Source organism: Strix aluco, chromosome 4, assembly GCF_031877795.1.
Source record: "Strix aluco isolate bStrAlu1 chromosome 4, bStrAlu1.hap1, whole genome shotgun sequence".
Lineage (NCBI taxonomy): Eukaryota > Metazoa > Chordata > Aves > Strigiformes > Strigidae > Strix > Strix aluco.
Genome location: NC_133934.1, coordinates 85,180,114 through 85,203,459, shown reverse-complemented (window position 1 = coordinate 85,203,459; position 23,346 = coordinate 85,180,114). Strand labels below are relative to the sequence as shown.

General features: G+C 41.0%; 1 protein-coding gene across 1 annotated transcript in view; it reads left to right on the top strand.

The window, feature by feature from the left end:
- The window catches only part of ARHGAP24 (Rho GTPase activating protein 24), a 228,940-nt gene that overhangs the window by 18,965 nt on the left and 186,629 nt on the right, over positions 1–23,346 (top strand). Inside the window, exon 2 of the mRNA XM_074823888.1 lies at positions 21,685–21,884. Within this exon, the coding sequence (XP_074679989.1) occupies positions 21,705–21,884 (180 nt within the window). The 5' untranslated portion in view covers positions 21,685–21,704. The remainder of the gene's footprint in view (positions 1–21,684; positions 21,885–23,346) is intronic.

Sequence of the window (23,346 nt, the reverse complement as noted above, 5' to 3'; positions counted from 1 at the left end):
TTCATTCCATTGTGTGCTATGCTGCTTACTGGCTTTTTGGGTTTGCCAGCAGAAATTTGCTCCTTCTGTTTTTTTTTTTCGTTGTTTTTTTTGTTGTATTTCTAAACTGCAATTCAACCTCAGCTTGGGGTTAGAGTTTAGCATATCTAATGCATATTTGTCAGAGAGATCTGGAAGTCTTGTTTAAAATACTTTGCTTTCATAATATCCAGATGTGTCTGGACTTCCTTTGTCTGTCAGTTGTGGTGATGACATCTCAGTTTTCTTCTTTTCCTTTCACTTTTTGTTCTTCACAACTGAGTAATTCAAAGGATAAACTGTGGCTTAGTCCTCCATGTAAAGTGTGACACAGGAGTGTGATCAGGTTCCCCCTCAGCATCTGTTCTGAATTGAAGTCGTGTTCTGTCTGCACAGAAGAGCTTTTGTTAAGTGTGTGCGTGTCACCTTTTCATACTACTGGATTCCTATTTCTAGGAGTTGTGCAACACTTCAGTCGGGTATTGTTTTCAACAGGGCTGGTCAACAACTTCCCAAAACACTTTCCCACCAGAAAGCACTCATTCACGTAATTGTAACCATTAGTGGGAGCTTATCACTTGCATGGTTTTTTTTTAAATTGAAATACTGCTTTGCTTGATTTTGAGAGCATATTGTAAACTAGCGTCTAATATAACAAATCATATACTGTGTATTGACTTTTAAGATATTAGGATATTTCTGAAATGTTGAGTTTCAATGAAAAGTAGGGCTCAGATTCAAGTTTGAGATGAGAAAATGTTTAGAAAGGTGTGGGGGGGTTCTTGAAAATATGAAGTCTAAGGTTCAGTACTGTCTGGTAGGAGTGTGGTCATAATTGCACTTTTAACAATCTTAAAATGATGCTATTCATCTTCTTAGGAGCCATTATGCATACTTGAGCTTGTACATGGATTTGGCAGTAAATCACATACAAAGATTGATTACTAGGTATCAACTTAGTGATCACCATGATAAATGTCTACTTCTTTGTTTATATTGTTTTTCATTTAAAATTCTATATAAATCTTACCTCTGTAATGCTGTTAAAGGGCTGTCATCTGACAACTCTTTTTTTTTTTTTTTTTTTTCCTACCAGTATCTAATTATCTTCTAGATGCAAAGATCTGGTTGCGATGTTTTCTTCAGACTTTGAATTGTTTCTTGTAATTTCTGTGTGAGGGCACAATAGCCGTAGGCCCTGGATATACAGCATCATATATAGTGATATGTTGGTCACTAGGTTCATTTGTCCCCCTGACAAAAAGAGATTTCTTTGGAGATGGTCTCATCCTTGCTTTATGATGGATTTGGGATTGAAAAGATTATAATTGGACCCTAAAGTTAGCACTCAGGTTTTGGTTCCCAGTTCCTTTTCTGTCCTCGTACTCTGGTTATATCTTGCTGAATTAGTTGTCTGGAACAGATATCACTGGGAGAGTTAGATGCTTCTCTTGAATGCCTTTTTCAGACTCCTTCGACAGAGTAGTTGGTAAATGTTTCAGGGTTGCAAAACCAAGTAAAATAGAGAGGTTATGGCTGTACTGCTTTGTGTGATCTGTTCTCCTCCTTCTGTGCACTGTTTTTTGGTGAAAACTCCTTCACAAAATACTCTGATGTGGACCTCTGTTGTGCAATTTTCTGCAAAGATTTGTGTACCCATGGCTGTGGTAGATACTGTCAGTTTTCTTTCAGGACTGGCAAATCAAAATGCCCCGTTGGTACAGCGGATGGGTCTTTTTTGGTTGCCAAAAATGTGCATTTTTAGCACATTACCCTTCTTGGGAAAAAATGAACCCTTTAGTATGGACAGGAGCATTTTCTCACTGTTCTTTACAGTGTACAGGTCTGTGTAGGAAATGAAGGGGCAGTAGGTGGAGACTGGTTTTAGCTTCGCTGCCATTTTAGAGAGGCAAGTGGAGTTTTTCATGACTGCCTATGCCCTACCTCCCTTACATTTCTCAACTGTTGAACCAGGTGTGGAGCTGTTAAAGGCTCAGCACAGCTGCACAGCTGTGCTAGTGTTATGCTTGGATCACCTGTACAGGTGTTTGTGCAGGAAAAGCTCTGTGACTGAGCTGGATAAAAGTAGTAGTGACTAAATCATTGCCTAGTAAATTCCTGGGAAAGTATTTTGGTTGTCCCAAAATATTTACAGAGGGAATGTTCATTTGCCAATTTTGAGCAGAAGAAAATAAATTGTGGTGAATTTACAAAAGTACTGTTTAAGGAGGAGGCAGGAGGAAAGGAGATGGTTTAAAATCAATGGTTTTAGCATACACACTCCTCCACCTGCAGTTTTTTGGATCCAGAAAATGAACCCAGGCCTCTTTCCCATTCATACTGGTTATTCAAAATAAGAAGCTTTCTACGTTGTTCAAAAAGCTTTAAAGAACAATGTGAATTGTTGCAAGTGGAATTTTTCAGTTATTTGCTTAGTAAGTAACAGTAAAAGGCATGTCAGAGTCTTTTTTAAAAAAGTAAAACTACTTACTAGATCTTGTCCCATTCTGCCAAAAGAAAACGTTGGTTGGTGTCATCCTTAGGGATAACTTTGGTGCAATCTACAGTGATCTGATAATAGTGATGAAAATTAAGTAGAAGTAGTTCTCTTGGTGATTTAGCTCTACGTGTCTTGCACTTAGGTTTAAAACTGTATTCTGTATTCTTCAGCCAGTCACAGTAATTAATAATTTTGAAAAATATGGGCTGTACAGGTTTTTGGATGCTCAGATGCTGAAAAGAATCTCATCTGCTCAGTTTTAGTGAAAGATTAGCCAGATCCTTAACTTGTTACTGGGGTGGGGGAGGATTTCAAGGTCAAAGAGGTGGTGTGTCTCAAGAACTTGTTTCTCTTTAAGATTTTGTCAGGAATGGATTCCTGTATTTCCCTGTCTTACCAACTAGTAAAGCAGCTTGCACAGTTGCAAGCCAGGTTAGCTACAAATACCTGTTTGTAATTTGTCATCTGAGCCATGAATTCCCTATAAGGGCAAACCTGAAAAAGTGAAATGATTGACCTTGTTTTGATTCAGACCAGTTCTGTATGAAAATTAATTTATCTAAAATGTATGAATGAAACAAGTTATAGGTTAGCTGAGCTGTATTTCCTGCACAAACAGTAACATTGTACTGGACCAATTAATTAACAAATTTACTTGCTGAATGCATCCTAATCTGCCCAACCTGAAGGCATTACTTGATAGACAAACTATTTTAAAGTATGGTTTCTGACACCATCTGACAATCCTATAATCCTTGATCGGGTCTTATTGTTACTTTTTTATTTTATCCATTGCAAAGTTATGTAGGGCTGAGCATTGCTTTTTAATGCATTGTCATGGTTTAAGCCCAAACGGCAACTGCTTGCTCATTCCTTTCCCCTCAGGGATGGGGAGTAGAAATTAAAACAAAAGGCTCAGGAATCGAGATAAGGATAGGGAGAGATGACTCACCTGTTAACAGTCATGGGCAAAAGACAGACTTATTGGGGGAAGAAAAAGAACTTCAATTTAGTTTAAACACCACCACCACCACCATTTAATCTAACAGTCAAACAGAGTAGGACAGTGAGAAGTATTACCTTATCTTAAAAACACCTTCCCCCCACCCCTCCCTTCGTCCCGGGCTCAGCTTTGCTCCCGATTTCTCTCCCTTCTCCCCCCACAGTGGCACAATGGGGCAGGGAATGGGGGTTGTCTCTGCTGCTCCTTCCTCCTCACATCCTTCCCCTGCTCCAGCGTGGGGTCCCTCCCACAGTAGACAGTCCTCCAGGAACTTCCTCCTATGTGAGTCCTTCCCTTGGGCTGCAGCTCTTCAAGAACCACTCAAGCGTGGGTCCCTGCCGCATGTTGCAGCCCTCCCAGTGACGAATTGCCCCAGTGTGGGCTGCCCTCAGAGTCTTGGCCTTCTCCAGGCACAGCCCCCTGCTCCAGCGTGGGGTCCCCCATGGGCTGCAGGTGGCATCTGCTCCCCCGGTGACCTCCATGGGTGCAGGGCACAGCCGGCCTTCTCACCACAGGCTGCAGGGGGGATCTCTGCTCTGGCACACCTCCCTGTCCTCCTCCTTTCTTCCACTGACCTCGGTGTTTGCAGAGGTGTCTCCCTCACAACTCCTTCTCCTCTCCAGTTCCCCTTCTTAAACACGTTATCGCAGAGGTGCAGCCACCGTCGCTAATTGGCTCATCCTTGGCCAGAGGTGGGTCCGACTTGGAGCCGGGGGAGCTTCGAGAAGCTTCTCACAGGGGCCACCTCTGTAGCCCCTCCCCTGCTACCAAAACCCCACCACACACACACAAACCCAACATATGCACTTGTAAGTTGTAGTTCGCACCTGCTTTATAGACCAAGGAATGTTATAAAGTTCATGTGTCTGTTTGAAAACAGAGTATTCCCGAAACAGAGATGTAAAGCAATAACTTTTTGACCATAAGTGAAAAATTCACCTGTAGTAAAATTTATGCTACTATGAAGCATAGTCTTGAAACTCTTTTGTAAAAACTCATCTTAGAGCAACTTTCTGCTTCCACCCCAAAAGGCTAAAGCTTACCTGGGCTTAAATTGAACTTAACTTCTCACAGTACCTTGCAGGCTGGCTATCTTCTCAGAGTTTGTATTTTTGCTGTTACATGCACAAGCTTGAGCATGTGTGAATTTCCACCACAGCAGCTGGGTGTGCTGTCATTTGGAGCAGTAAATACTGACAGTTAAGATAGATACACTATTGATAGGACAATGCTTCAGTCATGTTCAATACTATAGACGACGTAAGAGTGGAACAGATATACAATGGATTTGTGGTTTTCTTTTTCTGAAGCCAGCCAATACTGGTTGTACTCACTGCCTTCATAGCAAATTTATTTCAGAACATGTTCATAATAGAGATAGTTGCAAGAACCCACCTTCCCTGCATAGGCAAAATCTCAAAAAAAAAAAAAAATCCAGTGGAAATGGTGAGTTTTGGTGAAGGTTCCAGCTGAATTCATTCATATGTGTCTTGCAACTGCAGTTGCAAGAAAAGGAGGAAGAATTGACAATGGGCAGATAAGTTTTCAACAGTAGTAGAACTGAAGGATTTTGGAAATATAACTTCTTTGGTACCTATACAGAATCTCTATCAATGTGAACAGGGTATCTGTATGGCTAGATCAGTAATACTAGCCATACGATGTGTTTTACTCATGTGAATAGTCCCAGTGAAGTGTATATATGTCTGAAATATTTGACACTACTTCAACACCAAAGTGTGTATGCTTGGAAATGCAGCAGTAATGGTTGAACTTTTAGGCTCTTCACATAATTTTTGCAGCACCTACGCCAGAAATATCTGCTCTTTTGGAGGAGTTTCACACATATTCTGTGTAAAGACTAAAGCATCAACTTGTAGCATGGATAGACAATTTTCTGAATAATCAGCAAGTTATTAGAGAAAGGTATCGTGAAAAATTTACATCCTACTCCCAAATGTTAAAACTACTTACTTCAGAGTTTACAGATCAAACTAATTCCTGTCAAACTATGTACCAAAGAATGGAGCTTTGGAAGAAGAATTCGTTCACCATTAAATAACTTTTAATGTGCAGAAATATTTTGAGAATGGGAAAAAACCCTGGGAAGTTGGGATTTAACTGCGTGCTTTTAATGTTTTGGATTCAGTCACTGTTATGTTAATATTTGAGGACAAACTAAACATTGAGGAAGCTAAACGTATACCATGGTTAAACTTGTATTTGCTGCCTGCAACGCCGATTAAAAGAACAAAACCACCTACACATGACAGAGGGAATGGCTTCTTTTCACAGCAAACCCCAGAAGTTATATTAGCAATGAATGCACAGAAATGTTCTTTCTGAAAGATATTTCAAATGTTCATTTGAATGTGACTATTCAAATAATAAAATGAGCAAAGTTTATATACTGGTGGTTGAGATGGAGGCCTGCAAGTGCTTGTGCTTTCAATTTCTCTCTCGGTGAAATATCTTGTAGGCTTTGGTCTATCTTGGGGGTGTTGGGAAAGTGATGCATTTAATCCTTTGCTCTTGGGTTTCCTGGGGCTGCCAGTACTGAGAGGTGTACATTCTTTCCCCTTTTGTCTAATTTCCTCCCTTTGAAGTGGAGATCAGACTTCCATTGAAAGCAGAGGTTGTCCAGATACATGACACGTGAACATCTGACTTTATTTGAGGGTACATGAAAGGCTTTTATTACTTTTTTTTAACCTTTCTGTCTCATAATATCATCCTAAATCACACTATGAAATAAAATCATAGTAATTATGACCTATATACCCTGTGTGTTGTAGAAAGCTTAATGCTTTATGTACAGGATCTTTCAATGCCTAGCTGAGATTTCAGCTGCATTGTCTTCCATATGTTTGGAAAAAACCCTTCATCATCTGCATCTAATTTAGCAGAGAGCTGGAATGCCGGAAAAATATTTTTGTTCCTGATGAAATATAACTGCAAGTACTTTGTGAGTGAAAGCATCAAATTGGAGTTGTTCCTCTATTTGTGTGAAGCGGAGAGGATTTCTAATTTCTAGCTGCTTTTACCTATTTATAGGTTATGGTCCATATCTCTTTGGTGTGGCTTGAGCCTAGAGGGCTGCAATGAGCCAATGACAAAGTCATTAGGTCAGCTGTGGTTTGACTTAGCTCTTGGTGTAGGGTAGACGAGCCCTGCTGCTGCTCAGCTCTTGCTGCATGTCTTTGTGTGATGATCTAAAGCCCTCAGTGAGCTGGCTGTCTCTGTAGGTTTCTCACACATCCTAACAAAAGACTCTTGTTGATGTTTGATATCTTAACATCTTGGACTTAGACCCTTCCGCTGGCCTTGATGCAGAAGGTAGGTAGCTGATACTGCTCTATTACAATGCCTGCTCACAAATAGCAACTGAATTAACAATTTTATTTTTTGTTTTGATGAAGTGTGTGGCAAATTTTGTCATCCTAAGAGGCAGAGTGAGTTGGTGCTTCTAAGTATTGGTGTGTTTTGTATGTATTTCATCCAAATTCCTTTACCAGCTTATTGCCGGGGAAGCTGAATGCCTCCCACAAACAAAGTAAGTCTAACATCTGTTAGCTGTGATTGATTGTTCTTCTCTCTGTCGATTCTGAAAATTTTATGTATAAAGCTATTTTTTATTTCTTTGAAACGTCCAGAGCATTTGACTTTTGTTAGGAAACACAGGGTCAAAGAATTGTTTTTGATGAGTCTTGCTGTTTACTCTAACAGTTCTGAAGTGGCACCAACAGTCTTATGTCTTCTGAAAGACAAAAGCCTTAGGAATAATTGAAAACAAAGTGAAGAATTAGAAAAGCTTTTCCAGAGCTAATGTAAAAAGAGAATTCATGTCACAAGACAATAATCAGCACATCTGTTCTGCAAACTCCCTAAGTACGAAGTTCTTTGTGTTTTCTAGAAAACTGAATTGTTGCTGCAATGTCTTCCATTATTTACACTGGCTAATCTGTTTTTTTTTAAAAAAGTTAATTATATTTTTCCATTTGTAAAGGTTGAAATACTGTCTTGAGAACCATTGTATATATTGGAAGATAAGTTGAAAAATCTTACGCAGTCTGCATCTGTTCTAACTTGCTTCCTAAATTTAGTTAAGTGATGAATCAAACTGATATAAAACAGACAAGTTTGAACAGAAGTTACTTCCTATGGGGTTGATATCTAGAAATTTTACCTTCCAACTAGGAAGAACAGAGTTAACTTTCAAATCATTATCTTATCAAGAGTAGATGAAAAAGTAAAAGTGCAGATGCAGAGAAAAGGGAAGTCAGGTATGAAGTTGCTAGAAGAATAGATTAATTGCTTTACATTGGCTTTTCTGCAATGTCTGTTCTAGAGGTTCGTTGTAAGTATAATTCCTTGGGAAAAATTGTATGTAACTGATAGTTTTAAAATAATGTAAGTCACACTCTACTAGCTTGCATATAGAATAAACTCTGGTGCTGATTACTGTATTTTTCTTATCTTACATAATTCACAATTTCTGGAATGCACCTTATTCTGCTCAAACAATCTGTGCTTAGGCAAGTAAGGAGCTGCTTGAATTTGTGAGGCACTGATTTAAACTTCTGTTGGTTTCCTGCACTGATAAAACATGTTGCTTTTGAAAAGCAGGATGGTGTTGGTATAGGTTATAGATAACCTGAAGGTTACAAGTGAGGAAAAAAAGGCATCCCTTCCTTCTTTCTAAGAATTAGTATTTTTGAAATGACTATTTTGACACCTGCTGTAGATGACAGAGGAAAAAAAACTCTGTGGAAGGAATTTGGTTTTGTCCTGTTTTCCTTAACCTGTAGCCACCAAAAAGAAGGGAAAGATTAGAAGACTTGCATATGCATTACTCAGGGCTACTGAAACTCCTGGAAGAGCAAAACTGCAGGAACGTGAGGATGAATTGGTCCTTGAACAAAGCTTGAACAGGATATGGTAAGTACTGTGTACAAGTTGCATGAAATACAAGAAAGGAACTAAACAGTTCAGCTAGTAATAAAAGATTAATAATATGGGTAGGAATTCTTGTGAGATAGCGCTTGGGAATCCTGACATCTCTCTTCATGAGGGCAATAGTGTATAGAAGTGCAAGGAGTTACATTGCATTGTATTTCTGTTACTCTTCTCCCTTTTTTTGTCTATTCAAGTCCTGGACTGGAGTATGAATTAGATCAGTGCAATTTTATTTTCTGTCCTTTTAAAATATGAATCCTTGTTCATACCGTTTGATTAGTGATCAAGCTTCCTTAATTTTTATTGTTACAGGCATTGCAGAGCAAGTATGTCCCTCCCAGCTTTATAGTGAGTTTATTAGGCTGGGAAGGCCCTGTTCATTCTGATGTAGAAGTGATGTTGTACATGTTGGAAGGCCTTTCCGTTGTATTTCCTTCTTTATTATTTTGTGTTGTTTACTTATTAACATTGGCTGGCTGATTGTATGTATCACAGAGCTGTTGTGGTTTCTCATCTCATGATGACAATTTTTAAAGGACTGGTGTCAGCGAAGGGGTGAAGATTAAAGAGCCCAAAGGAGAGTTACTGGGAGAGGAATGCCTGTTTGTCATGTCGCATGAAACTACTTTTCCACTTGAGGTGCAGAAGGACGAGCAGTCTGCATCGAGACCAAGAATGTACTTTCCTGCTAGTCAGGAACAAGCTAACCCTGTGCTACCACAGAGGCAAGGACCTCAACCGGCAGCTTTGGTAGAGCCATTACCACAGCAAAATGAGCAGATCAGGCTGGTGATCTTAGTCCTCAAACCATGCCTGCTTGGCAAGTCGAGGACTGTTGTCTGCTGTTAACTTGTATCTGTAATATCCATGTGAACGTGGTTACTTTCTCCTGTCCTGTAAGTTACTGCTTCTGATGGCATGCTGCAAATGGGGATGAGTTCTATTCAGTCATGATTGAGGATGTAATTTGGATGGAGGCAGGGGCCAGGGATGGCGATGACATACTGTTATTAGCTAGCTGAGCAAACTAGTAGGTAATTTACAGAGACTGTCTTGACATTAAGAGCGCAATATTATGTAACTTGGTCACCAAGCATGTTGATGTGTTAGCATGATGACTGGTGGCTTTTGGCAACTCCCCAAGAAACTAGTATTGTTCAAGAGTTATCCTAGCATTGATTAGTTACAATCGGCACATTTTTGAAAGATGAAAATAAAGCTGAAGTGTGACGAGTAACCCACATCATCACAAAAAGCAAATGTGTATCTTGGAGATAAGCTGGCATTGTTTTCAGAGCTAGTGCAGATAACATTTCAGAGTTAAGCACCAGGTGTTGTAAGTATAGGTGTGAAGAAAAGGAAGCCTGTCTTAACTGAGGAAGAAACATGCTTTGTTTAATACAGCGCTGTATCTTTCTGGTAGTGCTACAGAGGTGACTCAGATCCGGGTCCTTGAGACTTCATGCTGGAAGGGATGAGCTCAGTTAAAATAAGTGGTAACATGAGTCACGCTGAAGTAAATTCTGCACGTTTAGGTTTGTAAAAAGAAAAGCCCCAACAATGAAGGTTTGTTTTGTTTTTTTTTTCCCCGTTCACACACAAGCTAGAGAAATCTGTTCATGGGGTTCACGTTTCAAGGTATACTTCTCCAAGGCAGTAGTTGCAACCATTTAAATGGGGAGAGAAAGAAAAATCAGGAAAGCAGCAGTGCAGAGTAATGATGTCCATATAGAGGGATGGGCTATTTTCTGGGGGAGGGCAGCAAGGCTTCTCTGTTGCTTTGAGTACAGTAACATGAAAAAGTAAGGCCCTCTGCATGTAGGTGATAGGCTCTTTTTCCTTGGGCATATGGATATTCAGCTCTGCAGATACTGACTTACATAAAACACACTCTCCTTACTGTGAAGGGATTTAATAAGAGAAGGTAGATCTTGCTGCTTTGTTCTTAACATTATTTTATGCTGTTAATGAGCTGTCATTCATAGCAGGAGGAATTTATATTCTCAGGATACCTTGCCCCTCTTGAAGGAGATGCTGAATAAACTGAACTATGTAAACATGAACATAGCACAGTTTCAAAGTGGCTGCAGATTCAGGACCTGCCATCTTTGGATTGTTTCTCTTCTGCTTTTGTGGCTGTTTCTCTGAAGTGTTAATCTTAGTTAATGCAACTGTCTCTCTTTTTGTAGACTACTTAAAACCTGGAGAGTGCCTGATGTTGCTTTGCTACTAGCTGGTACTTTCTTTTAAGTAAACAAAACAAGAAATGTTTACCTTAAGTTTTGTGTAGGCAAGTAACATGTGCATGTCTCCTGTTTCTGAATCATTTACTGGGTGAATAACTTAACTTGGTTTACAGTTTTTAAATTTTTTTTTGGGTGCAGCAATGCCAGAAACAGATGTTTACATGGTTTTAGCTAGCTTTCAGGTTGCTGCAGATAATCAGTTGCTTCCTAAAGTGCTCTTGACTTTAGTTCAGCTTCTCACTCAATTGACATAGCAGACAAGTGTGAGGAGAAAGCCTACCCACTGTGGCAGCATGCAGTTATGTTGTGCGGATTTCAAATGCATTTTATGTCATGACCAGAAAGACACGTGTGAACACAGAATGCTTTTAAAGAAGGTGTGTTCACCTTTTAACTGTGGATTATAGTAACAGAGCCTGAAGACAGTGGGTGCAATGCAGTAGATAGTTGCATCTTTGGCTTTAATGGTTCCTTCAGTACAAACTGGTTGACCTTTTAAAAGATAAGGACCACATGAATTTATACCATGCCTCCATATGAATTAATGTCAGAGTCAAGGGGTAGCGTCTTGGTGCTGGTTTAGGAACTTGGGAACAGTATTTGCTTAGAGCTTTACTGCAAAGGGCAGTGCCACAATGGCTTTATTGGCATAGTATAGCATAGTTTTTCATTTAATAAAACAATTTAGATGGCATAACATACTATAGCTTTCTGAAATATATAGGAAGGATTGTGGACTCTCTTTTTCTGATGCAAACTTGGTTTTAAAACAGTGAAATGTTAAGTCCATAAGTATGAATTAATACTTTTTCTGGGCAGAAGATGGAAATGTCAACTACAAAGTAATAGGGCTTATTTTGAGTTGGCTTTTTCCATGGAAAGACACACATCTGCTTTTAAAAATTTTGACTATATCGTCTCCAGGATTCTGACATGGAAATTTATGTCAGTATGGTTAATGTTTTTAAGTGACAGAGGCAATTACCATTTATATAAAACATTTCTGAACAGCATTAAAACTACACTGATTTCTTTTTAGAAGTAGATCTATTTTAAGTTTAGGTCCTGCTGGGGTTGGCATGCAGAGAGGACACAAGTCTGGGCTCTAGTGCTGAGTTTAGTAGGAGTGGAAGTGGATGCACCCTTGAGTATGCCAAGTTTAAGTCTTTGGTTCTGACTTGCCTGTGTTTATTTCAGTTGGGATGGTGCCAGGATACTCGCTGAAGCTGGGTGGCTGCTCACTACCCGTGTACAGTACGTGCCTACCTGTTTACTATCCCTGTGCCCATTTGGATGCATACAGTACATGTGTAACATGAACACCCACACCATTACAGTTACCCCCAGTGCTGCACTGGCCACGAGCCTCTGGAGCGGCTAAGAAATGGACGTGGTAAATCTGAATTTCACTGCAGGCAGGTGCTGTAATTCAGTCAGTTTGTCGAGACACTGGGGTGGGATGCTCCCAAGTACATATTTCTGTGATGCCGTGGTCCTTCTGGGGAACACATTTCCAAGTGTGAGATGTCTGCTTCAGAGGATCTCTCAGCAGAATACCAAATGCTGCTGTTACTTGAACTTCTTTGAACTGAAAAGGAAACACATTACATTGTACTTAACAAAGCAGAAGGAAGTAATTTTTCATGAAATGTTAATATTAAATATGTAAAAATTAACTCCATGGACTTCTCTTTATCAAATGTGAATTACTGTAAGACTTAAAAGGTAGTTATGGGGTGGCTAGAGGTGGGTTGAACCTTCCTTTGTTTCCACTGTGGCTTCTACAGAGGCACTCAGAAATAAGGTTCCTGCTGCTCTGAACATATCAAGAGAGATGTTGCCAGCCAGTACTTGCTGTGCTTGCCTCTTGTTGCCGGAGTTGGGACTTTGCTGGGGCCGTACTTGCTCTGAGCAACAGATGAATTTGAAGTGCGGTGCAGGCAGCAAATGTTCCTCTTCCTTCCTCCCACTCTCCAACAACCACAAGCCCTTTGTGCAGAACCCATGTGTTTCTTTGATTTACAAGAATTGCAGAAGGTTTGGAAGGAGGCTTTTGCTGCCATAGGCAAACTAGAATGTATTTTTCCTGCCTGTCAGCATACATATTAGTGAATGTAACTTGTAACATCTTAATTCTCTTGGTCAGTTTTACAAAGAATGTGGAATGCCTGAACTGCTGTGAACAGGACAACGTGGAAAGTTCTGTTGTGTTGGATTTCCTAAGGAGCATGCAGCCTCGTTCCATTCTCAGTGATTCACTGTCAGAGAGCTGCTGACATCCCTACTTGGGTGCCTTTTGCCATCAGTCTTTGAGAACAAAGAGTAGTGCCAGAGATTATTTTTATACTTTGAGAGGTCATCTGTTGAGATCATGCTTGGATACAACTCTTAATCAATTTTTTTTGTAAATGAAGCCAGTAAGTGCTGAAGTATTCACCACTCATGTGTGGGAATTATTTAGAAAATACTTCTATTTATTTATCTATCTAATTATTTAGAAAATACTTCTAGTTACTTTTAAGCTGTCCTTACGATCACTGTTCTTCATGTAAAATATGAAGCTGTAAATGGGATTTGAGATTTTTCAGTCATATATTCAGAAGCAGCATAACCCATTGGTTGAGAGAGACATCTGGGACTTGGAATATCTTTTTGCTGTTCCAGATGCTGCTTTTGACTCGCTCCCTGACCTTTTCACTGCTCAGTATTTCAGCTTGTGAGACTTGCCAGCTGTTCTGCCTTTCCTTGTCCATCTTGCATCACTTGACCCTTCAGCTACCAGAGGCTCTTTTCTGTCTTGTCTGCAGTTTTGTGTGCTTCTCCAGATAGTTACTGCTGATTTTCTGCTGCATGCAATTTCTCTCTAGCATTGCCAGTTTTACAGAATAAGACACTTGAAGTGGAAGCCTGGGCATAAACCTGGAAGATGAGGGACAGTTCCGTTCTAATCACATCTTCACTTTTCCAGTCGCATTGGTAGCAGCAACCTTGTCTTGCAACCGTGTGCTACCATGTCAGGAAAAAGCTGACATGTGCATAATAAGTAATATGCAAAAGCCTAACAGTCTTATCCTTTTAAGTTGCTCCTTAAGCCTTCAAACCCTTTTTTCGCAGTGTGATAGTTCGTAGTTGCTGCTAAATCAGACGTGGTATATCTGCACTTGAGACAAGATAGCCAGAAGGATTGTCTGTACATGTCTATCAGTTACACAGGTCTTCTACAGTTGGAATCCATTTTGACTCAGAACAGGCCGAGGGATTAGGAAATGATGGAGAGAACAAAGGGTCATTTCTAGGTTTCAGATGAGAGTCTGTAATGGACAAAGTTCTCTTAGCTGTGCAACTTCATTGTGCCTCCTGCTGCCGCGACACAGTAGTGGAAGTACGAGAAAGGGTTTGTCTGAATGTTGCTGCATGGATTTAAGCAGAGTAGGACCTAATGGCAAAGGCAGCAAAAGTTAGCCTGTGACAATCACCCAAAATACTGATCTGACAGCATGATGCTGTAGTCACAGAACTGCTGCAGTTGCTTCGCTTTACACAAGAGCAGCTGACAGATATGGGGGACACTTTGAAATACTTTGTTACTCAGCTATCTCTACCAAGGAAGCCAATATGATTTTGTTGCTCTATGAAGAAGAAACAAGTTCGAGCAAGTAGAGGAATGATGTGTTTAGGACTAACTCTGAGCTCCTTTCAGTGCTGAGTGCAGAAAGGACAAAAGGGAGGCAAGAGGTTCTGACACTGCGGTCCCCCCATCTGCCAGCGTTTTGTACCAAAGACCACACTAAATATGGAGGCACTGCTGTTCCATTACTAGTTCAAGAGCAATTGCAAAGCGTCTGGCAGACTTCTGCTTCCTGTTTGCCAGTTTGGGCTGAGTGCTGTCCTGAATGTAATAGGACAGAAGTTTTTTGAGAGACTAGTCCATTACGTGAGTCCTAAAAGGTAGGTCTGATGCCTGTCAGTGATCCTTAGACCATGGGCAGATTCCTCCTGGAACAAATGCAGCTGGTGCTGTGGGATTATGGTGAGGGGAAGTGAACTAGTGTCCAGACCTCATCTAATGGGTTTAAACTGTGCACATGTATACTAACACTAGTCACAACCACAGAAGATAAATATGCACACACAAAAGTTGATGTTTTCAAAGCTGCCTGACAGAATTTGTTAACTGATTTCCATTGTAATTCACAAGAAGTTGAATACCTTCTTATTCTTTATAAATTCTCTAGTTTCATTTTATTTGGTCTACTTACCACTGTGCTTGAATTCCTGTAAGCGAACAGTAGGCTTGTAAAAGTCTGGCTAGTGTAGGAAAATCTGTAGGATGCTTCTGGCATGGAAATGCAAATCATGTACTAAAGAGTTATATTTGACCAAGACCTCAATTTTCTGGCAAAATTATTTGGTCTTGGCTTTGAAACTGGTCCCAAAACGCACTGAAAAGTAATGGAAGTCTTTCCCATAGCTTCAGTGGATCAGACCTTCTACAATCTGACTGGCTGATAACAGCTCTCACAACTTTTTATTGCCTAGGTAGGAATTGTTTAGGCCTTGGAAGTGAAATTCTTTCAAGTAAAATATCCAGGCTGTCCCTGATAGACAAAAATGAGAGTGGGGAATGCAGAACAGCCAGATGTTATCTGTGGTTAGGGGTGTTACTGCCAGTAGTACAAAAGGTTTCTCGGATGTCTCAGAAACCTTCTGGATAAAAGTGTAATGTCTGTTCTAAAGGTTTGTGGAAGAAAGCTACTGGCAAGTGCACTGCCACAGCTTTTGAAAAGGAACAAGACAGGAATGCTTTAAAATCTGTCCTTGCAATGACAGAACTCGAGGCATGCTCCTTGCAATGTGCATCTTTCAAAAATGGTTGCTAAGCACTAGCAGAAAGTCAACTCTCTTTTAAAGTATTCTTTTACCTCGTGGACATGTTTTTTCCTTCCATGTACAATATCCTGTTGACACGGCAGATGAGTAGCAACTGATTTGAAGCACCCTGATGGTGAGAAATAGGCCAGACTTTTGCTTCCTGCAGTAGTTGCTCACAAAATCTGTTGTAGCAGAGATTCAGGTGTCTTGAGACATATTACGAGTAAGATAAACGCAGACAGTGTTTTCACATACATGGTTTTACGAAGTTGTTATTCAGCTGTAAAAACAACTAAATCAAGAAAAATCAAAAGGAAACTCAATAGTCAGAGGCAGCACTCTGTACCTGAAAGATACTGATAACCTTAAACTTAGGCACTTATGCTCTATGCAGCTCATGGGAAGTAAGTAGGAAGGAACCCAAAATGAGACATCACTTGGAAAGTCAGTTTTATCGCTTCGTGTAAGTGTTGCAGTATTGAAGTAATATAATTCTATACAGAATTGTTGTGTCACGAAGATTTTTATGAATTTTACATGTGTATATGTGCGTATATATATTTGACAGATGTGTTCATCAGTGAACAATTCAATTGTTGCTGCAAAATTGCAGCCTTTCACTGGATATTTGTTAATGTGTCTGACATGGAGAAGTCATCTCCAGGCAGTGTTGCATTGCTTGCCCTTTTGGGAGACCAAGGGGGTTAGACCTTGTGACAGGCTGGAGGAGTACGGTTCTGGGGCAGGCGCTTTGGTGGCTTCTCATCTTTATCCATTTTGTGCCAGGCTGACATTGGGCTGCAAAGGACAAAATAAAGCATCTGAGCAATGGCAAAGATGTAGAAGAGTTGCTGAAAGTGAACGCTGATGATGTTTTGCATGCTTGAAATGTGCTATCTTGGCCATGAGAAATTTCAGTGAGAATAAAAACATACTGCAAACCATCAGGGTTTTTTGCCAAATGGGTCATCTTGGTGCAATCTTGTGACTATTCATTGTAACTGGATTTGCTGTGTTTTAATGACTTTGACTATTTCCTGGCAAAGTGCTGGGATCTGGGGGAGCTGCCCGATTCCATATTTCAAGCATCGAGTGAGTGGTAGCTGGGGAGAAACACTTCCCTGTTTTCTGTTCGCGGCACCAGCACGACCCTTCCTCAGTGGTGAGAAGAACGTAAGGGCAGTTATTTGCCTTCTAGACAGACTAGTGAGAGAGGCAGATGCCCTTATGGGAACAGCAAAAGGATGAATTGGGGCCAGCAGTGGTCGATGGGCTCTGTGGACCAGGAGATGTTGATGCAGAGCCAGTGCATGAGGGAACATTTCTCATTTTGTTTACTTTGCATTCCCAATGTCCAGACAAGCCCAGGACAGTTAGCCCACAGCCAGCCCCAAACGAATAAACCATGTAGCATTTGCTCAGTTCTGGTCATTACCTAAACTGGAGGTTGGCCAACTCAGTAGAGTTGACTCTGGCAGCAAGTACAAGTTGTGTTTCCTGTTCAGAAGATGGGTTTGAGGAATATGCTCAGTTAGTGCTTGAAAAGGCATGGCTTTCTGCCTTGTCTTATGAGAGCGAGAGGAGTTGGAGTATGTTGATGTAATTCCACACTTTGTCATGTGTTATTTACATACTGTTTGCACCTTGCTGTTCTCTGCATCAGTGCCAGCACCCTGATATTTCTGCAATTTATTTTTATGATCTTGGTGTTGAAACAGCTGTAAAAACAACTAGTGAAAGTGAGCCAGCTGCTGGAATTTCTGATTCCAAGTCTGGTTTGTAGTAGGCAGATTCTGAAAGGGAAGGAGAGATGGAAAACAACAGATAAACTTAATGTCATTACTAAATACAAGTCCTTTTAACAAAAACAAATTAGGTGGCTGGATTTTAACTGATGAAGATAATGAAATAATAAATGAAATAATACAACTGTTTTGTACAGACAGTGTCCAAGGATATACTACTGCTTTAAAGGAGATCTTATGCTTGCCTGTGAGGACTTGGGTGCAGTAGAATGTCATCTCTCCTACACCTCATTTGTTTTAGTATTGCAGAAATAGTTTAAGATATAAATTTTACTAGACAAAGAGATGTAGATCAATTAACATTTTCTCTGGCTCCAAGCACTTTGTATACTGGTATCAACGCCAGTGATATGTGACTTTGTGGCATGAAATTAAAAATAGCCTTTCATCCAAGTAGTTAATTACTTTTGACTTTGGTATTTAGATTCTTGTTTGTGGTCCAAGTGTAATAGGGACCTGGTGTCCTTAACACTGAAATGATACACGTAATTACTGTATTTAAACTCTTCCTTTGTTCCTGCCTTGAGGCTGGCCCAAGCAGCAGAGATAAACTGATTAGGTTAGCTGAAGCTGAGAGCCATGATTTTCTGCTCTTGTGCAGCAAGGAGCAAGGGGTAGCCTATGGGTAATGATTTTGTTCCTTACTTTTTTCAGTTGCAATAGCTTACCTTCTGTTTACGATGCTTTCCTTAAAATATTTGCTAATTCACTTTCTAAGGATGTGAGATGGAGGGCTGTTTCTTTGCATCTACTTTGCCCCAGCCAAAACCCAGCAGCATCTAAGAGATTTCTGCTGTATTCAAAAAATGGCAATTATGAGTTGGGTGCATTTCCTTTTGGAGAGAAACATAGAATGGTTTGGGTTGGAAGGGACCTTAAAGATCACCTAGTTCCAACCCCCTGTCACGGGCAGGGACACCTTCCACTAGCCCAGGTTGCCCAAAGCCCCGTCCAACCTGGCCTTGAACCCTTCCAGGGAGGGGGCAGCCACAGATCCTCTGCGCAACCTGTGCCAGGGCCTCACCACCCTCACAGGGAAGAATTTCTTCCTCATATCTAATCTAAACCTCCCCTCTTTCAGTTTAAAACCGTTACCCCTCATCCTATCTCTACACCCCCAATCAAGAGTCCCTCCCCCCTTTCCTTGTAGCCCCTTTAAGTCCTGGGAGGCTGCTCTAAGGTCTCCCTGGAGCCTTCTCTTCTCCAGCTGAACCCCCCCAACTCTCTCAGCCTGTCCTCACAGGGGAGGTGCTCCAGCCCCCTGATCATCTTCGTGGCCTCCTCTGGACCTGCTCGAGCAGGTCCGTGTCCTTCTGATGTTGGTGCCCCCAGAGCTGGACACAGCACTGCAGGGGGGTCTCACAGGAGTGGAGTGGCCACGCTTGCTGGCGACACTGCTCTGGATGCAGCCCAGCACATGGTTGGCTTTCTGGGCTGCGAGCGCACATTGCTGGGTCACAGTCAGTTTTCCATCCACTAGTACCCGCAAGTCCCTTCTCAGGGCTGCTCTCAATCCACTCCTCGCCCAGCCTGGATTTGTGCTTGGGATTGCCCCAACCCATGGGCAGAACCTTGCACTTGGCCTTGTTGAACTCCATGAGGTTTGCACAGGCCCACCTCTCCAGCCTGTCAAGGTCCCTCGAATGGCATCCCTTTCCTTCCAAAATGATCTCATATAGCACAGATAAGTCTGTTCTCATTCCTGACACATTTTCACCACACATGTTGGTAAGCAGAGGCAGTGTACAATTCAGTTTAATGAAGCCTGTACTGTATGGTTGAAGTCGGTTCTTGGAGATTATCTGATCATTGCTTATTGCAAATAATTTCACTTAACCTCTTTTCCTCCTTCTAAAGAGCTAAGGTAACAAATGAGAGAGCTTGGGCATCCAGGGGATAAAGCTGTAGGCGTTTCAGGGTCTGCTTGGCTCTTGCTTTGTTGCATTCATAGTTAATTGTTACAGTGCAAAGTGAATAACATATACTACAAGAGCCCTGACCACCTTGAAGTGTGAACAAACGTTTATGAACAAAGCACTGAGAAAGCAAGCCATTAATTTTTCTAGTGGTAGTTGAATCTCCATTTGCAGCTCCAGTTTGGAAGGAGGCAAGGTTCAGTTCAGAAACTCACTGCAACTTCTAATATACTCTGCAGCCCCAGAGCTGCAGTTTTCAGAGCATGTACACTGATGGTATGTAACCCTCACAGAAACCCTCTGTCAGCGTAGCCTGAGGGTTTATCAGCTGTTTTATTCTTGTTAGGATGTAATTGTAACCCCAGGCACAAAAAAAATCTTTGTCTGCTCTGCTGAGAGCCAGACATGTTTGTAGGTTTAGCAGGGACGCTTTGCTAAAGTAAATGTAACCGTACAAGTGTTCTGAGTGACTCTTAAGTAAACCCTAAAGAGGCAGGAGAAATATTTTCTTTTCCTTTTTCTGAGAATAATGCCAAGTGTTTTAAGTCTTGATCCTGCAATTTGTACTTTGCAATGAAACCTCTGTGCTCGTGTTGAGGCCTGTTAACCTCAGCGGCACAGGGCAGTTAGGGGTTTTATCCACGGAGGTCGGATTCCAGGATCCAGCCCAAAGCAAGGACAAGGACAACAGACTGTGTGTGGGTATTAAAAACAAGAGGTGTAAATGAACAGCAGAGATGGCAGCTGGAGAAGTTGTTCCAAAGGAGGGTAAGTGTGAACGGTAGGAAGAAAGGAGAAAGGAAAAATGGTCTGAAAACCACTCCTGACTGGAATCTATTCAGCTATTCATTTCTTCTTGCTTGATTATATTGCAATTTATTTTACAATGGTGTAACACTGTCCAGACAAAGTACTTGTATTAATTGTCAGAGGGATGGCTTTGTCTATCAAATGAACGTGTATCTCCATTTCTTATCTGCTTTATAAGTTGGGTGCGTACCTTTGCCATGCTGATGTCTGTTGCTGTGTTCAGTAACAATGGTGTTGCTGTGTAGAGGACTGGAGCAGGAGTGCCAAGCTTGGACTCACCAATCTACTTTGCCTAAGTCAGAACAGGAGGTTTTGGTCTAGATACTCTTAGTCAGAGGTGTCTCCTGCCTGCATAGTCTAGAATATTTTATTCTTTTCCCACTCTGATGTTTAGAAACAATAAATACATTATCTGTGAAGCCAGCTTCCCCAGGCCCTAACAGCTGTGCAAGTTCCTGACTAGGCCAGAAAGGCTGCCAGTGGTAGTCCAGAAAGAAAAGAAACATGTTCTTCAAGCACTTACACACAGCAAAATGTCACTGTTAATTTTGCACACTGTTGTGTTTGTGGTTATAGTCAGATTTTATTCTAAGTATGCGCTATTTGCGCATGTAGGTCTCGGTTTGATTTGTATTTCAACTGAAAATGTCAGAACTTGCACCTCAAAATCCTGAGTTTGTTGAGCTCTAGACTTAAAAGGGGAACAGGAGGAGCCTTTTGATCATGAAGGTTAAGCACATGAATGCATGATTGTATGTACAAAATCCATCAAGATTTGTGACTGTCCAGAGATGGTTAAAAAGTATAGTTTTAACGAGGCCAAAAAGCCACATGAAACTTTCTTAAGTTTAATGCCACACTTCAGCTCTGGTTTTGACACACTTCTGGTGCCTTGAGTTGATGTGCCAAAATTCTGCGTGATTTGCAAGATGTCTGTAGTAAGTGTGGCAGGACACACACCCACTTTAGTCAGGGGATTGCTTGTATGAGGGGATAAGCAGCTGTTGTATTTACTGTCACCATGCCATTAAATGGACTTTAGTAAAACAAAACCAAAAAAAGCCTGCTTGTCTGGTGGGGTATATTAAGTCCCAAAGAAGCAGAGGCTTCTTTAATATTCCCTGAAAGTCCCAAGCCTGTCAGGAAGTATTAAATGGGGAGGTCTGCTAGTGAGAAACATACTGCTTTCCTTAGTCTGAAGACGTACTGTAAGTTCATTCCTTGTTACTGCCTGCAGTCCAGCAGAACTCACCTCAAGAAACATCTGATGTCTTCCTCAGTGCTGGTAGAAATATCTTACGCTGAACTTGAACCAATCTTTTGTCTCTTGCCTTCGTTTTAGCAACTCAGTTTATTATTATTATTGTCTTTTGTAGGCAAGTAATATTCTCTCAGCTGATGGGGTGCTGGTATGAGAATAAGCAGGCAGATGGTAAATGCTTTTCTAGAATACCTTCATAGTCAGGGCGTGTTTCTTTTCCAGCTGTGTTGAAAGGAGCAAGTTACTGCTTGGATAATAATCTAATTATTTTACCTTTTGCTCTCATTTTCTCGACAGGAGAGTTGTCCAGTCCCAGTATGGAAGAGCACAATGGCTCTGCAGAGACTCCTCTGCCGAGCCAAGGGCGGCACAGTGCCATTAAGTGTGGATGGCTGCGGAAGCAAGGAGGCTTTGTCAAGACCTGGCACACACGCTGGTTTGTTCTCAAGGGTGACCAGCTTTACTATTTCAAAGATGAAGATGAAACCAAACCCTTGGTAAGTGAAAGGAGGAGATGGGGTGGGTGGTGAGGGAGGAGAAGAAGTTAATGCAAGCAGAATTGTCTGCTGGTTAAAGAACCAAACCTCTCCATCTCTGTCACTGACTCAGTACGACTTGGGATTTTGATTAATGTGAACACAAAACTGTGTCGGGCCTTGGCAGTTAGTGTGGTTTCCCTGTCAGGCTTATTTCTAAAACTTCCAGGTCTGGTTTTCTTATTGCAGCATTTGAAAGGGAGTGAAGTGTACATGAAGTTCAAGTAGCAAAATCCAGTCAGATGAACTTGATTGGGGCAGATGAATAAGCTGATTTTGAAAAGGTACCACTTATTTTTCTGCTGTTTCAAATGTGGTGTGTCCCTGCTTTGTGTCTTCCCAAATAGAAAATGCCATAGACTATAGCCTGAGTACATTGCCATCTGTAATGTGGAACAGACTGCTGTCTGCTGCCTGGTTCTGTTTTGGTGATTTATTGCTCCCTAATGCTCACCTATTTTCCTATTTATTTAGCTTTTTCACCAGCATGCTTTAGGGCCTCCTATCTCTAGAGTGCCATAAGAGTAGAGTAAATAATGCTGCCTCTCAGGTCAGAGCAGGCCTGAGCCTCTGTGATAAGGAGATCTTGTGCTAGCACCTACAGGAGTATGATGATCCTATGTATTAATCATTTCCTAGATGCCTGTGACTTCAGAAAAAGCTCTGGCATCTGAGAATTATCTCTGTGCAGATATTAAAATATAAATGCATTCATACTCTTTATGGCCACTAAATTTTTGATGGTGTACCTTTATGTGGAATTTCACAGGGAGTTCTCAGAGATATAAAGTACATCTAATGTAGCTTCCTGTATGGAACAGGTTGTGACACTTTGTCAAGCTTTACAGCTTGCATTATGGCGCACGTGTTGAGGTCTTGAGGTAATTGTTCCCAAAGAAGGTTCTTGTACGAGTTGATTTCCAAGTACCAATTTCATAGCCTTGGTAGCTGTTTGCCCTTAAAATTATCCCAGATGGTATAGGTTAATTAAATAACATGCTACATATTTACAAATTATATTTTAGTATGACTGCTTAAATACGAAATAGCTAATAATTTATGGGAAACCAAATGTATCTTTCACTTTATATATTTTGCTAATTGAGAGTGTAAAAAGCAGCCATCAAAATAAAAATGTTTATGGGTCAGAGCCTGGGTTTCCAGAATACAACTCTGCTTCCTATCACTTGATGTCTCCCACTATGTCTGCATGCAAGGACTTAATTGCTTTTTGAGATGTGACACAATGCTGTATTGCATGGAGCTTTGCACAGCACTATGGAGACCAAACTATCATCTTGTCCGTCTGCCTGACCTGTGGGATGACTTCAGAAGATCCTGTGACTTTGCTGCTTCCCTTTTGTCAAATGGAGGTGGTGATTCTGATCTTCTGATACCTTTGATAGGTTAGGCCGCAGTTGAT